This window comes from Nymphaea colorata, chromosome 7 (assembly GCF_008831285.2).
Source record: "Nymphaea colorata isolate Beijing-Zhang1983 chromosome 7, ASM883128v2, whole genome shotgun sequence".
Lineage (NCBI taxonomy): Eukaryota > Viridiplantae > Streptophyta > Magnoliopsida > Nymphaeales > Nymphaeaceae > Nymphaea > Nymphaea colorata.
Window position 1 is genome coordinate 2,781,818 of NC_045144.1, and position 16,910 is coordinate 2,798,727.

Genomic DNA, 16,910 nt, shown 5'->3' on the forward strand with positions numbered 1-16,910 from the left:
TTTGTTTCTGTTAAATTCACCCTGATACTTGGCTGCTTACAAACAGACTAATTTGGTGGCTGTACATAGAGTGAACGAGGAAATTGACCCAGACAATGTGAGAAACATGAGATTTGACATATATTCTCATACGTCTGTTTGACAGTTGCCATAAAAAATTGGACGTGTACATTCAGATATATCAATCTCTTACTAACCTATCTTGGAATATTTCTCAAAATCGGTCCCTATCTTGGAATATTTCTCAAAATTCACAAGAAGTAGAAATTTTACATACATATATATATATATATATATATATATATATATATATATATATATATATATATATATATATATATATATATATATATATATATGTAAGAATGTTACAAAAAGTTAAATAAGCTGGACAACATTTTAGTGGACTCAATTTCAAGTCATGAGGATGTAAAAGGCATCGGACTAGTTTCAATTTAGCCATTACCGAATCTGAAAACTGGTATATCCCATGCCCCTTAAGTTAGGGATAAGAAACAGACTTGTTAAATTCTTGTTAAAGAGCATATGATCTTTCTGATTTGTTTAATGAAGTACCAAATTAATAGAAAATATATCTTAACTCATATTATTTTTTTGCCAAAAATATTGATTAATCTATTATTAAAATTTGATGTTATAAGAGTTGTTCACTTTTTTTATTGCAATAAAAATATATATTTCTCAGAGAAACATTCACAAAATCTAATCTAATTGTACAAAAAAGGCATTATAACAATCCATTTTGCGGGATCTAGTCATTGTCTTTGATCCAGTGCTCTGAGATCTATTAATTCATGTCCTAATGACCATTATATTTTCTATATATTTGCGGTGAGATTCATACTTGTATAATTTCATAAACTATAATCTGTCCTCCTATGATACACCGGAAGCGATGATGTGAGTCGATCCAACCAATTGGACCCAAATTAGGTTAGGTAGCTACCCAAATCAAATCAATATTTTTCAAAAGAAGCAAGTGAGATTCTGACCAATCGGATCTAATGGACCGATCTTGGGGGTCAGAAGCTACCAATGTTTAAAGTCCAGGTCTTACCGGACCCGATTCGGGCCACCACCCAGGGTAGTTCAAAGTCTCCCCGCTGCTTCCCGCCTTCCAGTCATACGCCAAATCTCTCTTCTCTCCCTTCCCAAAATGCAGTCTCTGACTAGTGACTATCCCTCCGCCGGAAAAGGGCAATCAGGCGGTGCACTGTTCGATATTCCTTCTACTTGATCCTTCATGTAAGTATAGGATAAATTGTCCATTTTTATGTTTTCGCAAGACCGATATAATTATGTACATCTTGCTCTGCAATTGATTCGCTCAAAAACGACGGGAAGAAGGTTAGCTTGGTTGTCTTTGTTTCAGAGCTGTGGATGCTGAGGCAATGGCGTGAATTCCAAGTACTCTTTTGCCTTTTGCGTTCAGTATGGGATTAGTGGGTTAACAGAGACAACTTTCCCTAATATCATTATCTAAGTTGCCGGGACAATTGCTATGGTGTCTGATCATAGTCTGCAGGGAATTTCAGGTGCTCTCCTTGCCCTTCATCTTGCCATTTTATGTTTGAAACATGCTCAAACAGTTGTAAACTTAGCGATTTCGGATGTAAATTTAGCGATTTCGTGTACAAAAATCACAGAAGAAAGGATCGCAGGAGGTAAACTAGATTTACGTCCATGTCCCAATCTGAATCCTCTCTCGCTCTCTCTCTCTTTTCCCATACTCTTTTCTCTACGGAGAGAAGTTCAGCTGCAATAATCCTCACTCATAAATAGCGGAGATATTACAGACAGAAGGTCGAACAGCCTTCTGTTTTGATAGCATAGATTTTCCTGTGTTCCTGTGTACATTTTAATGCTCTGTAAATTTTTCAACCGTGCTAATTTTGAATTTTTACAACCATGAGAATAAATAAACCTGCCAAAATTAAGTGGGACAGACTTGTTTGACTCGTGACTCGGTCCAGTCAAACGAGTCCTCACTCACCAAGTTTTTGCAAGAGATAGGGGACCGAGCCGAGCCAAGTCAATGGGTTGACTCGGTGAGTTTTAAAACCTGTTTATGTTGGTTCAATCATAATCAATCTACATCCACAACGCAATCTGAGTCTTCTCTGTTTCCAACTCTTTTCTCTATGGAAAAGTTCAGGTGCAATAATTCTGAATAAGTAATGCAAAATAGTTCAAACAGTCTTTTATTTTGATGGCAAAGATTGCCTGTCTTACAAACATTTTCTCCAGACCTTGATCAGATCTGTTGCCACTTTTAGCATACCCTCTGATTAAGTTTCCAAGCTGATCTTTGATTGCCGTTTGGATAGCATCGCCCTTCTTTGACTTGCAGTGGCCTTATATTTAACAGAAAAGAAGACACCCAGATTATAAATGAAGGTTAATCTCCACAGATGCCATTGCAATTAGTCCTTTATGCATGAAGTTGCAGAATGGTGGTCAAGATCTGAATGTCCCCTGGAGACAGAGTTTGTGCAAGAACTTTGTGTTAGAGAGTATAAAAAGAAATGGAAAGCTGCTTGAATATCAAAGGCTGCATGGGGGGCATAGTAAACATCAATACTGGAGGGGATGCCATGTGGCAGATGTGTGAAATGTTGAGCTGATTTGGGGGCATCATCCTTAGCCTGTGGGAGTCTGAAGTATAACTCTTAGTGATGGAACCTTTTGGATGTCTTTGTTGTTTGATGAGCATACCATCCTCAGTTTGTGGTTTATAGCCTGAATACACATGTTCACTTTTTTATTGGAAGTCATGTCTCTAACACAGGATGCTGCATGAGGAATGCAGGACAATGATCACCATCTGATGGCCTATGTCCTTGCTAAGATATTGAAAGTCCAGGTTCATCTCTATCTATGACAGATCAATAGTAAAAAAAGAATAGAGCAATAGCAATGTTAATCTTGCTAAAGGGATAAATAGAAGTAATTCCTGCTGAGCTTCTCAATTGAGAAAGCAATAACAAAATGGCGTAACTATTGCTAGATTAAAGATGGGCAACAGGGACCAGAATAAGGGATTTGAACTGAAAGACAAAACTGAAATTGATATATCACTACCTTTACTAAAGGAAGCTTTATCTCTTGATCCACTGTGAGCAAGTAATAGAATCTGTGTCATGGATGTAGGCTACACCAGCCGAATCACATACATGTCTTTGTTATACTGTGTAAGCTGCTTCTTGAGAGACTATTTCTTGAATGCTTTTGTTTACTCTTTGCTGAAAGATGCAAGCCTTCAACACATCAGATCCAAAAGGAAAGGAAGGAGAAAAAGCGAAGCATGAAACCCGATTGCATCATAAGGGATTAAGCAGGCCATTTTGAATTGGATGGAGTTGATGGCTTTGGAAGTCATTGACATTTGATCTAGATATGAAGAAGAATACTTAATGTGTTTTGAAAAGACAGCATTAAGAAAATTGACATGTTCAAGTTGACGATTTATCTACAAGACTACAACACTTGAGTTATGGCAATTGATAATGACAGCATGGAAATTAAATGAGGCATACATAAAGCAAGTCTACTGTCATTGAGCTGAGCTTAAATCTCAACTTCAAGGACCAAGCACATTTTGTTGTGCAAATTTCAAAATGAGTAACAGTTATGTGATTTGAATTTCCAAAAAAATGCAATCTTTAAGAGGTTGATAAGGAAGGTTGTGACTCCAAAAGTGGGTTTATGAAAGGACATATTGTTTAAAGGTGTGAATCTTGATGAATTCTGTTAGGCTCTCATGGGTCCTCGATGAAAAATTTATTCCATTAGACTTCTAAGAAACTTCATTCCTACTAACTACTGAAAGGGAACATTTTTCATGTGGTATTAATTTCAAGGTTAAACCAGTTTTTGCAGCCATCTTCACTTCTATAGGCCATGCAAGACTGGGGAGGACAATTGATTTGATCCTTAAGTGGGATGCCAACAACTCTTTGAACTATAATGTGGTGATACTTTTACTGCATTCAAGAAGCGATCATCATGACATTCCTTGAGTGTATATATTTTGTTGAAAAGTAATTCACTATACTCTATTGTTATATCATGTAATATTTTTTTGGTTTCTGTAATTACTGAAATTTAATGCCCTAATATTCCAACACGATCATCACATCATTTAAAATGTTTGTTGAAAGATGTCGTATTTTTGTCACTTTGTTACTGTTACATTAAATGTGGGAACAATTTTAGAATTTTGCAAGATGGAGATGTAGATGAAAATAGAAGGGAGATGGCAGCTTAAGCAGGCATTATCATTTTAAAGTCAGTGGACATAGTAGCGGTTAAAAGAGAAGGCAGATGGAAGCACTAGCAGACTCGATCATTTTGAAGTTGGTGGACATAACAGCAATCATGGTGACTCATGAATGCATACATACAAGAAAACATGCATTCATATATACGAACACACATTTGATATATATATGGGTGGGACTGTGTGCATGAGAGATATAAAGAGAGAAGGGGGAGCCCTATGCCTTATCCTTTTAAAGGATGTTCCTTATTGAGGGTTTACTTGACTGCAGGAAAAGCTGATCTAAGTGAGGTTGAAAATAAACCCCTCATCTTGAGGGGCAATTTTAGATGTGATCTATGATGTGTTTACTAGGAAATGATTCTTGGATCATGTGACACTAACATGTAAGCATGCTATTAAATTGCTTAAAAGATTGACAGCCAAGAATCACATGTTGGCAGATTTCTGAAATGCTTAAAAGATCCAGGTCCGGAATGGATAAAACTTAATGACTTGAATGAAAATTGGGTTCTTGTTAAATAAATTAACAAATAATAAGCAAAGGTGCAAAGCAAGTACGGTTTTTTGTTGCGGATGTAAGTTGACAAGGCCAAACTCTATAAACCTTGTGCTTATTTCTTTAATTTTTCTGCTGCTTTTTCACTTAAAAACTATCCTTTATTGGTCAAACTTTGCACGTGAGCAATGCTGCTGCTGCTGCTTCTGCTGCCCCAATGGGCACAAAAGTTGGTCCATCAAAAATGTGTTCGGCAGCCAAATAAGGTCTATTTCTCACTGCATCATCTTTAGTCAAGGTTTCTTCCTCTTGAAACTAATGGTTTTTAAATTGTAGAAAGGCTTGATGGTTGATAGTGCCTTATAGATGAATAATCTCTTGCAGAGCATATTTCAGGTTTCTCTGTCAGGAAGGTACTCTCTAAGTGGAAACTTTTCTTCTGCTGGAAAAAACATATCCTGATTCTCCAATACGGGTTAATATAGACGATTCTTGCTAAGCAGTTCATTGCAACATGAGAGCCCGACAAGGAGAGAAAAGATTCATCTCATCATGTTCTCAATTCAGTCTCATAACATGGTTAAACATCAGGGGATCTAAAGAGGCAATGGTTCATACGAAGCTAAAAATAAAGCAACATCAACAAGTTTGTGAGAATGCCAAATGCTGTAGGGGAGAAAAATTCATCATTTTCTCTGTTTGGCCTCTTAAAGTAGTTGTAAAATGAAAGGATCTGAAGAAGCACCAGCCTTGTGAAGCTAATTATGAAGCGATTACAAGAGCTGAGAACTCAGAATAGTGGATGAAAGGAGTATATATATCACAAAGTTGGAAACTTGGAAGGTGCAAGCCTGTTCAGTGTTCTCAGAACTCTGCAACAAAAAAATTCATGTGCTATATCACTTGCCCACGTTGGACCAACGTAACTGTAATTGCCGAAGGAGAAAACTATTTAAACCATATCTCTGGAGACCATATTTAAATTATAGAAAAGAGACTGGTTCTAACTTCAGGGAAAGTTACAAGATTTTCTTTTACTACAATATGATTTTATTATGTCATTAGAGAAACTAAAATAAGGAGTAATAATGGCTGAGAAAGTCATGTATAAGGGCGCATATTAAGGAAAGACCTGACCACAATTAAGAAACAGAACAATTACGAATAACCACTTCTCCATAATTGATCAAACAAAATTGTATTCGTGCAAGTCAGAAGAAGATGTACAACAAAGTGCCATTACCAGTTTCAAGCTTCCTATTGTTGTTGACATCTTGACTTTTATATTTGTGCGTTGCTATGTCACTTTAGATCAAGCCTATTGCCTGTAACCTAAGCCAGATAATGCATCTCTTTCTTTATTGTTAATTTTCCGCTTCCTATTTGCTTTCCACTCGCCTATTAATTCACTTACTTTGCTTCCTGTTCGTTTCATGATCTGCCTCTCATTAGGTTTTTGATTTGCTTCTACTTTATTCCCTAAAAATATCTATGGTTTTAATTTCCCTAGTCATTTCTGGTTCCCTCTTCCACGGTTGGTAACTCTGGCTTTTAGGCTTTCATGTTGCTTTGTATGTTCAAATATTTTCCCTCTTGCATGGGAATGACGGTCAGCAGTTCTCTTTCGGAGAACATTACAGCAGTCATTGTTTCCTGCATGTGTGCTAGTGATTCAAAAGATGAAAAAACCTCTAGCATCACGGTTTTAGGACGGAGGATGCTGGGATTGTAAGTGGAGCATTAAGGAATATATCATAGCATCAATACTAGCAGAGATGTATTGCTCTTGAAAAAACTAGAAAACGGATTGGTTCGTGCTGGTAGTTCATTGGTGACAGGTGATATTAGACATGTCAGGTTGCTGAATGAAGCCATAAGCGAGTTGCAGAGATAAGATTAGGGGGCACTGTGCTTCCCATGTGCTGATGTCATATGAACCCGAGGGAAGAGGGGTACTGCATTAGTGGTTGGAGAATGCCGGCTACCCTTTCATATGAATTACAGGGAGATTGAGCAGGAAAATTTATGAGAAAAAAACACAAAGATAAGTACCGCTGTGGCTTATCGGGATGACGCGGAAGGCAAATTACCTCCTATTTCTCCTGTGTTCAAGCATAAGCTTGATTGGGAACTCATCCAAGCTTATTCTAACTCGATTAAAGCTGGACCTGATAATGGTGATTGTCTAACTCAGCGTTTCTTCAACCAAAGCTGAAGCTACCGGACAAACTTTGTGAGTTTCGTACCCTGCTCTAAATCGTGTGCCTTTAAACTTCGCATGCTACCTTGGACCAATGTTCTGAAAATCACCCTGAATTTGCTTATTCAAATTGAATGGCTGCCAAACACATTCGACTCACAGGTTAATTCAAGGATACCAAGTGGCTTAAGCAATTCATTTTTTATTATTTTTAAATATTTAACAGTTTTTAATTTAGTTATTTTTACACGTTTTTTTACTTCTTACAAATATGTAACTTTTCTATTCCCTAATTTAACCGATCCGGACGAATCATTCAGTCGGCCGATTCACTAAATCGGCATCCACTTCGGTCGAATTACGGATATTGGTACAGGTTTAGTGGTCCCTGCAGTAAGATCCTGTGCTTTCGAGTCTCGATTCTTCACCATTGTGCAAACAGAAAAGGAAGAAGGAAAGGAAAAAAAAATGAACGCAAATGTTGACCATGATTTTCCAATGACGCCTCTATTTTGATTGGAGCTGCTTCATTTATTAGTGAATCCATGTAAAACTGGTGGTGGTTTTCGCTTAAGTCATCTATTTGTGAATCCATGTAAAACCGTTTGTGGTTTTTTCTTTCGCTTGACAAGTCAGTATTGGGCACATTTCTGTGACATAATGCCAAAAGATGCACCTTTCAACATCGACTTTAATCGACTGTCTCGTGTCCAACTCCATAGCCAGACATATTGAGTCAGAGTTGGCATCGATTGCTATCTCTTGCTTGTTAAGTGGGATCTATGGAAAGCGGGCATCATTTATGTTCAAAATTCTTTATGTTGAACAGCAAAAGTAGCTGTCAAATAATGTGGTCTTTGCTCGAGAATGTGAATCCTATGGCTTAGGGATACGGGCAAACTAGGCCCGTCCAATACTTGAAACGTGCCACCGCACTGTAGATGGATTGCATGCAATATCATAACCTGTCAGCGACGCCCTTGGTTTGGCTATACAGATTTATTTCAAGCGACATGAAATCCACTCATTTGGCGAGGCTGTCCCACCTTGGAGGTGACAGGCATTTCTGATTGGTTCTGTTATCTCCGAACTTAATCACCTTTTCTACCTGTGCATTTCAGTGTAGATTAGACATCTCTGCCCCCTCTCGCTGGGTTCAAGTACATGCCATCCTCGCCATGCCTATTTCAGCACACAGATTTGAAATCTGGCTCACAATATGATCCTCATGATCCCATCCTCATGCTATATCCAAGAGCTTGAATTTATTGTGGAATAACGGTTCCCTAACTTAGTTGCTTCTTGGTGAGGATAATTATTTTAATACCTTTGTGACTGCATAAGGTCAAGGATCTCGCTTCTCTAAGACTGCCCTCTTTACTTTGTCTCTCGACAGACTTCAAGGAAAATTAGCTAGAGATTTACAAGCTTCTTGCTTTCTATCTTTGTCTTTGTAAAAAAAAGTGGTAAAAGTGTTGCTGCTTTTCCTTGATTAGTGTCCGGTAAAGTAAGCCTTATTTTTCATGCGAACAGAGATTAATAATCCACTACATGAAAAAGAGCTCTAAGGTCCTATCTCATTTTATTTTTTGCCTTTTAGTCTTCAAGAGACTAGCACCCACAAAAAAGCAGGCAGGGGTGGCGTCAAGGTAGGGCTAGTAGGGGCCTTGACCCCCCTCAATTTTTTTTTTTAAATTTACATGTAAATTAAAAAAAATCATTTATCATATATTAAAATTTTGAAGAATTATATTTCGGCTTCTGTTAAAATTTTGAAATTATAATTAAGTCCTCATGAAAAATTTTTAGCTTTATCTTTGAAAGCGAGGATGCACCATCTAAAATAAGTTATTGATAAAGGCGCAATACAATTTAGCAGCTTACAAATCATCCTACTAAATTGCAATAGCTCTTCTAGGAAAAGGGAAAATGTGTTAGTTTTGATTTCTCGAGCGATGACAGTCAATGCTCACTGGTACTGAAAGTATGTTTTGTTAATTTGTTAATTCAATTTCCAGAAAAGACAGTTCGACTTCTCCTTTTCTCTTTATTAGTACTCAAACTACTAAAATTGCTGTGAGCATTTGCAGATGGGTTGAAACTGGTTGCTCCCAATTGGCCAAGCAGCCCAATGAACGTGTACGGTGCCACGTATTTCTATTTATCATGCTTCGGCTAAGAAACGAAAGTAGGGAGTGGTAGAAGAGAGGAAATCTTCGGGTCCCACGACTTCGTTAGAGACAGAAATTGTCAGCGACATGCTGTAAGTTTTTCGAGGACCACAGCATGCCTGGGCAGCACTGGCTTTTTCTTGCACCATTGATTACATTGGTCCACCCACCTTTTGTCACCTAGAACACCATCTAAGTAGAACATGATTAGAGTTCACCTCCATAGACGAAAAGAAGGGTAAAGCTTAAACTTTTTCTGCTTGGCTCATACCACGCCTGTGCTAGCGGCTAATAATTAAATGACAGATGCCCATGTCTAATTGTGATTGTAGTACGAGAAACTTGAGAGCTTCTCTTTATGTTTTTTCTCAAAAAACTGTACAGCAAATTGGATGCTGTGATTGTCTCTTTAGGAATTTTTACTTCTTGGCATTTGGCAACGGATTGGTCTGTCCTTATTCGGAGTTTTGCGTTTCCATTCCCTCTGAATTTTCCTTCCACCCAAAGGTGATAGGACCATGAAAATAATATTCACTGAAGTCAGTCAGCCACACATTTTGGTTTGTGGATTGCAAGGTTTCCATGCATCAGATTGAGTTCTTGATGACTTTTATTTGCGTTGGACTTAGAAGTTAGAAGATATGGCAAGATCGTCTATGCTTCGTGAACCATGGGGACTTGGTATTCTGGATAATGCTAAACTGCAAAATCTGCTTGCTTCCTGCTCAAACTTTGTATTTTTTATGCCTTCTGTCTAAATTTTCTGTTTGTTGATGCCTTCCAAGGTTCAGCACGTTAAGGGTGATGAAAGACAGATTTGGAGACGGGCGTAGGGAGCTCATGTTTCAGACTAGCTTTAGATGAAGTAAGGAAGAAGGTTGGGTGGAATCCTGTTTGGCTGCAGAAGAATCGAGAAAGAGGAATATGCTAAAGTCTTCATGCTGGTCAGGGTAACCTTCCTTGTTGCTGCTTCTATTGCAGCTTATGCAATTAGGCAGTCTAACCTTCAGAAGGGTCGTACCCTATCATCAGGTACCAACCTCTTCCGAATTGTGCTTCATTCTAGTGATCGCTTAATAGTTAAATGTTTTTCTTTCCAGTTCTTAGCTTCTCCTATCATAGAAGCGAAGGATACGGTTGTTTGATGGCTATTCGTTCTATGTAATTTTCTTTAACCGGCTAAACTTGGGCGTTTGTTCTTTGCTGACAGCCAAAAAATATGCAAGCCATAGGAAGCATGAAGATAAGGAGGGAAAGGAAGAAGAGAACTACCCTGACGATATCCCAGAAACTCAACAAGTGGGTGCTTTATGGATAGCCAACAGTTTCTGTTGTCTGCTGCTTGAAGAAACCGAATTTGAGATACTAAGTTTTCAACTCAATTGTCATGGTCTGCAGGTTGAAGATGAGGAAACGGAAGAGGAAGAAGAGGTTAAAAGGATCAGCAGTGTAATAAGCCCCGTTCTGAGCAATGCTGCTCTTATTGATGAAGATGAACTGAACTTACCTGAATTTGAAGATATTTTGTCCAGCGTTGTAGAATTTCCATTACCCACCGACAAATTTGACCTAAAAGAAAATTCCCAGTCTGAGAAACAAAATTCTGTTTATGAAGCTGAGATGAAAAGCCGTGAGATTGAACTGGATAGATTGCGAAATCTTGTGAAGGAATTAGAAGAAAGAGAAGTAAAGCTCGAAGGTGAGTTGCTCGAATACTATGGCCTCAAAGAGCAGGAAACCAACATTTCTGAATTGCAGAAACAGCTCAAAATCAAGAGTCTGGAGATTGACATGCTAAATGTCACTATAAGTTCGCTTCAATCTGAGAAGAAAAAGCTTCAAGATGAAATTTCTGAAGGCGCTTCAATGAGGAAGGAGCTTGAGACGGCAAGGATGAAGATAAAAGAGCTCCAGAGGCAGATGCAGCTTGACACTAACCAGACTAAAGGACACCTGCTACTGTTGAAGCAGCAAGTTACCAGTCTCAAAGAGAAAGAAGTAGAATTTGCCAGAAGGGATGTTGATGTAGAGAAAAAGCTCAAGGCTCTCAAGGAGTTGGAGGTGGAGGTGGTGGAATTGAGGAGAAGGAACAAAGAATTGCAGCATGAGAAGAGGGAGCTGACTGTGAAGCTGGATGCGGCCGAGGCGAAGATAGCTACTCTTTCGAATATGACAGAGGTATCTATAAAATAAGAAATTTACATTGCTCAAAAAATTCCCTTGGTGAGTCAATTGTTGTGTCCATGGATTGGATGGGCTTGCCAGCCAACCATGTAATTGGTTCAGTTGACACAATTTGGCTGAACTTTTCAGGCCTAACTGGTGGTAGTCCCAATTTTTGAACTGAGTTTGTGTTTACTTCGGTTTGAGGTGATACAGCCACCTACGAGCTTGAAACTGCTAACTTTGTTCTGTTTGGCATGATTTGTTATGCTTGCCTACTTTGTGCATGCAGCACAAAAGAGCCCCATGAGTTGGTCCCTAAAAATAATCTAAGTTCAAAGAGATCAAGGGTTCAACAGTGAAAGGCGTCAAGCGTGATATGGATGGCAGTGTTATCGGCTGGTCCTATCCTGCTAATAAAAGAAACAATACAAGGATCGTGCCTAAAAACGAGGGGCTTAATAACCTCTAATGGTGTCGTTCGTTCGCGGACTTCTGCCAACAATTAGTCGTCTGACCCTCCTTAAGTGGAAATCCTTTTGGTGGCATCATATGGTTGGCCAACTTGCCAAGTTTCTTGATTAACTTATGTCCACAAGGTTAGGTCTAGTGCGTAAGCTTGTTGTCTGGCCCAGACCGAGAGTTTTCTGTCAGAAACAGTTCTCCATTCGTACTTGTTGGATCCGTGGTGATTCACCAAGTCGCTTTAACCAAGATCTTGCTTGCTCATGCTGTCTGCTGAATCTTTGGCTCTGTTCATCTCCAAAAAAGGATACTTTTTTTTTCCTGTTATGTTCTTCGTGAGAACAGCGTTTCCAGTGTTTGCTGTGACTAGAGACCATAAAAATAGTATGTTTTTTTGTTGACATGAGCATTTCATCTTGAGTGGACGGTATCCTTGTGGTCCTATCGTTCCATGTATTGGTTTGTGGAGCATGGGCTTCTCATTGTACATTTTGGGAGTTCAATCTTCTCTTTGGTACCAGTAATATGTTCATGTCCCACACGCACACACGCACAGAGATTTTGGAGCAGTTTTGAGAATGTAGCAAACTTGTGGGTCGTAGAGAATTAGGAAATACTTAGTTGTAAACAAATAGATAGATAAAATCCAAAAGAGAAAGGTTTCAACACTTGTACTGAATTATTTAAAGGTCGAATGACTTGAACCATTTGCAGCGTCGGATATTGCAGTTTCAGTAAGGGGCAAAACTTTTTTCAACTTTACTAGAATGATAACACATCGATTTCTGAAATGCTTCCATTCTCGCGCATTAAGTGCCAAAAAATTCATGATGAAGGATGCAGGCGAATTTAATTTATTGGTCACTTAGTATATAGCTATTTTGCCCTGTGGCAGAATGAAATGGTAGCCAAGGTAACGGAAGAGCTTAATAGTTTGAAGCATACAAACGAAGACCTGCTGAAGCAAGTGGAAGGTCTGCAAGTGAACAGGTTCAGTGAGGTTGAAGAGCTGGTCTACCTACGTTGGGTGAACGCATGCTTGCGTTACGAGCTGCGGAATTACCAAACTCCTTCTGGAAAGATCTCTGCTCGTGATCTCAGCAAGAGCTTGAGCCCCAAGTCCCAAGAACGTGCAAAGAAGCTCATGTTGGAGTATGCTGGATCTGACATTGCTTCCCAGCAAGGTCAGGGCGACACCGACATTGATTCTCTACCATCGACCCCTGGGAGCGAGGATTTCGATAATGCATCCATTGATAGTGCTTCCAGCAGGTACAGCATATTGAAGAAAACAAGTTTGATTCAGAAACTTAAGAGGTGGGGCAGAAGCAGAGACGATTCTGCTGTTGCATCACCAAGTAGATCATTTGGGGAGAGTTCTCCAAGACCAAGCATAAGCAGATCCTCCATGTCAATTTCCAGAGGTCCACTAGAAGCCCTCATGATCAGAAATGCAGGAGATGGAGTTGCCATCACCACTTTTGGGAAGAAAGAGATTGATCCATCTGATTCACTTGGCTCGCCAAATCTTCGGCCGATTAGAACTCAGGTGCCAACAACCGATTCGCTTAACAATGTGGCTGCTTCCTTCCAGCTCATGTCTAAGTCAGTTGATGGTGTTTTAGATGAGAAGTATCCAGCCTTTAAAGACAGGCACAAGTTGGCACTAGAGAGGGAAAAGGTAATCAAGGAGAAAGCAAACCAAGCTAGAGCAGAAAGATTTGGCGAAGTCTCAAAGTTAGAGATAAGGCCCAAGGCAGACAAGCTGAATAATAGTGCTGTTCCATCGCCAAGAACTCCAGCTGAGAAGAAAGTTGGTTTTGATGACAGGAGTACTTCACAAACGCGTTATTCAAACGAAAAGAACGATGATGACGGTAAGGTTGATCCTCATGTTGTGAACAAAATTAAGCTGGCCCAAATAGAGAAGAGAGCCCCACGGGTGCCACGGCCACCGCCAAGGCCGTCAGCTGGTTCTGCAAGTGCTACTAGCACTGCTGCTGGTGGAGCAGCAGGGGTGCCACCACCACCACCACCACTACCATCTAGTGGCCCTCCAAGGCCACCACCTCCACCAGGTGGCCCACCACCACCACCTCCACCACCAGGTTCTTTGCACAGAGGGCCGGGTGGTGGTGACAAGGTACACCGTGCCCCCGAGTTAGTCGAGTTGTACCAGTCTCTCATGAAACGTGAAGCAAAGAAGGAAATATCTTCTTTGGGATCGGTAACCTCTGGTAGTGCAGACGTGAGAAGCAACATGATTGGTGAAATTGAGAACCGGTCTGCCTTCCTATTGGCCGTAAGTCTCCCTCTCTCTCTCCCCATGTACAGACTAATTTGGTAGTAGGGACTGGCCACCAAGATAAAGAATGATTTATTTACACCTGAATCTTGCTTAAATTTATTTAATTACTAGTTAACTTGTCTTCATCTTCTCTTGATGCCATTATTTGGCTAACGTGAAGCTGCAACTTTGGCCAATTACAGGTGAAGGCGGATGTAGAAACCCAGGGTGATTTTGTTCAGTCCTTAGCAGATGAAGTCCGTGCTGCATTCTTCGCGAACATTGAGGATGTTGTCTCTTTTGTCAACTGGCTGGATGAGGAGCTATCCTTCTTGGTATTATATGCTCTTTTTAGTATCTATAACTATAAATTTTATTGATGTTGGTGTTGCAAATTTCCTTTTTCAGGAAGAGTACAAACCCAAGTAAGCCAATTATCCAGCTTGGTGTTGTCTTTAAGTTCCTTTTTTTCATGGTTTTGGGGGGAACTTTTTCACTATTCCTTGCCCAGAAGAAAAATTGATGAAACGAGGGATATGGAAGAAAATGCGAGTCTAACGCATTCTCTTAAGAGTCCGCATATTAATTTCTTAATTTTTAGCTAAAGCCTTTTTGATGCATGAAGCCAGGGAAGTCGGAGAATTACATACGAAAGCGGGTTTCTTCTCCGTGCAAGGCACAGTTCCATCGTATGTTCGTAATAGTGCGTGATTAGATCACATGTAAAACTACATTACGGGCTAAGAAACAGTTCCATGTCGCAAACCCAGACAGGTCTTAGACGAGTGGTCGAATATCTCCTATTTTCCCTTCAGACAGTTCCGTGTCGCAAACCCAGTCTTTAGACACACTTCCATGTTGCTTTCTTCTTAATGGATATGGATCGTGTTTGATGAGTGATCCGGAGGTATCACTCTCTAACCATTGTTAGATCCCGAATATAAAGTACAACCTTCGGAGATTTCTTTTCCATGCTTTCTTTTCTGTTGATCAACAAATAGTCCAGTTTCCTTGGTTTCTGTTCGTAGGTTGCACGATATAGTTCAAGATCTTATGTTACCCTTTTCTCTTGTTCTAGGTCGACGAACGTGCTGTTCTGAAACATTTTGACTGGCCGGAAGGGAAAGCTGATGCATTGAGAGAAGCAGCATTTGAGTATGAGGACTTGATCAAGCTAGAGAGACGTGTGTCAACTTTTACTGATGACCCAAAGCTTTCATGTGAAGCAGCTTTGAAGAAAATGTACTCTTTGTTGGAGAAGTAAGTAGTTCCCTTTTAAGAAATTCTTTATATCCCTACTCGTGGTGTTAACTTTGATGGCTGTCTTCTACCTGCGACATTTGTACCTCACTGTGAGTTGCAGTGCCTGACAAATTGCTTGCATGATTCTTCTTTTTACCAGAGTTGAACAAAGTGTTTATGCCCTCCTACGGACACGAGAAATGGCTATTTCGCGGTACAAAGATTTCGGCATTCCTGTTGATTGGTTGCTAGATTCAGGCGTAGTGGGCAAGGTACGAGGAATTTCCTCAGTTTCTTTGTGCTTCTCATCAACTGCAGTAATTGAATCTTCCTATTATTTACAAATTTACGTCAGATATTCCTATTTGCATTCATAATGCTGGCTCCTTTTTATAATTTTCTCTTTTCCAAGGGAAGGTCGTCGGTTGATGGTTTCCTTTGAGGAACAACTGGACTTCGGCTTAGAATCAGTTTCGCTAGAATTACTGGCAGGTGTAAAGGCTTTAACTGGTTTTGCAGGTTAAACTCGCCTCTGTACAACTTGCTAGGAAGTACATGAAAAGGGTGGCCACAGAGCTTGATGTTTTGAGTGGTCCAGAGAAGGAGCCTACAAGGGAGTTTCTAATTTTGCAAGGTGTGCGGTTTGCCTTCCGCGTTCATCAGGTAACAAAATTTTATATGAATTCTCTGAATTTCTCGAACTACAAATATTACATGCTAGCTCATGGCTAGATTGTGCATAGACCAGTGAGAAACCTACTGTATCTGTAATTTGCAAATATTTACACACTGTGGCTATGTTGGCTATGGCAAAATTAAGAAACCAAATGCATCTTTAAATTATAAATGTTGCACAATGACAGACGATGGATTGTAAACGTTCCATGTCTTCCATTATGATTTGTGCAACCCTTTACCCCAATCTAATTAGAACTTGAGCAGCAGTAAAATGAATGTGTTTGATTCCTTCGAACCTAGAAATTGCTTTATTGAAGCTATACTTGAAAATGGTAACAGTTTGCTGGAGGTTTTGACGCTGAAAGCATGAGGGCATTTGAGGAGCTAAGAAGCCGTGTCAGCTCACAAGCAGCACAAGCTGTCAACGTACCAGAAGCTTGAGATATTTCAATTTGTTCAAAAAGTTCCTGTATATTTTCACCTTTATCTCCGATGGGAGGACTACAAATGTATTGTCTATAATTCTTGATCAGCCAGGGTGTTTATAGCTCTCTCTCTCTCTCTCTCTCTCTGATTGCCAAAACGCTTAAGAGACATGAACATGCAACATGCATGTTCTGATGCTTAATGCTCTCCCCTGAAGCTGCCCAAAAGCTATAGAGACATGGACTTACATGTGGAAAAGCACTTGTAATAAATAGTTGCAATGGACGTTATTCAAGGAGTGTAGAAAGATACACATGCATGCCCACAAATTAATATGCAAAAAGTGTTCAAAAATACGACATTCACAGGCGGTGTCTTCATTTGCATCAAGCAGAAACGTAACTCTTGCTCAGAAAAGAAAGGATGTGATATGCTAACGGCTAAAAGTTTAGATATTGAAAAGAAAATGCTATTGAATT

General features: G+C 39.6%; 1 protein-coding gene across 2 annotated transcripts; it reads left to right on the forward strand.

The window, feature by feature from the left end:
- Nucleotides 1–1,152: 1,152 nt before the first annotated feature.
- On the forward strand, nt 1,153–16,537 carry LOC116257502 (protein CHUP1, chloroplastic). Of its 2 annotated transcripts, XM_031634327.2 has the most exons (11): nt 1,153–1,266; nt 1,394–1,556; nt 9,956–10,202; nt 10,381–10,469; nt 10,569–11,348; nt 12,694–14,100; nt 14,289–14,420; nt 15,164–15,345; nt 15,488–15,599; nt 15,847–15,990; nt 16,345–16,537. In XM_031634327.2, the coding sequence occupies exons 3-11, from the start codon at nt 10,109–10,111 to the stop codon at nt 16,444–16,446; spliced, it is 3,042 nt and encodes a 1,013-aa protein (XP_031490187.1). In that variant the 5' UTR covers nt 1,153–1,266; nt 1,394–1,556; nt 9,956–10,108; the 3' UTR covers nt 16,447–16,537. The 2 variants fall into 2 exon arrangements, with proteins under 2 accessions (XP_031490187.1, XP_031490184.1); XM_031634324.2 differs by lacking the exons at nt 1,153–1,266; nt 1,394–1,556 and adding an exon at nt 9,523–9,851.
- The last annotated feature ends 373 nt before the right edge of the window (nt 16,538–16,910 follow it).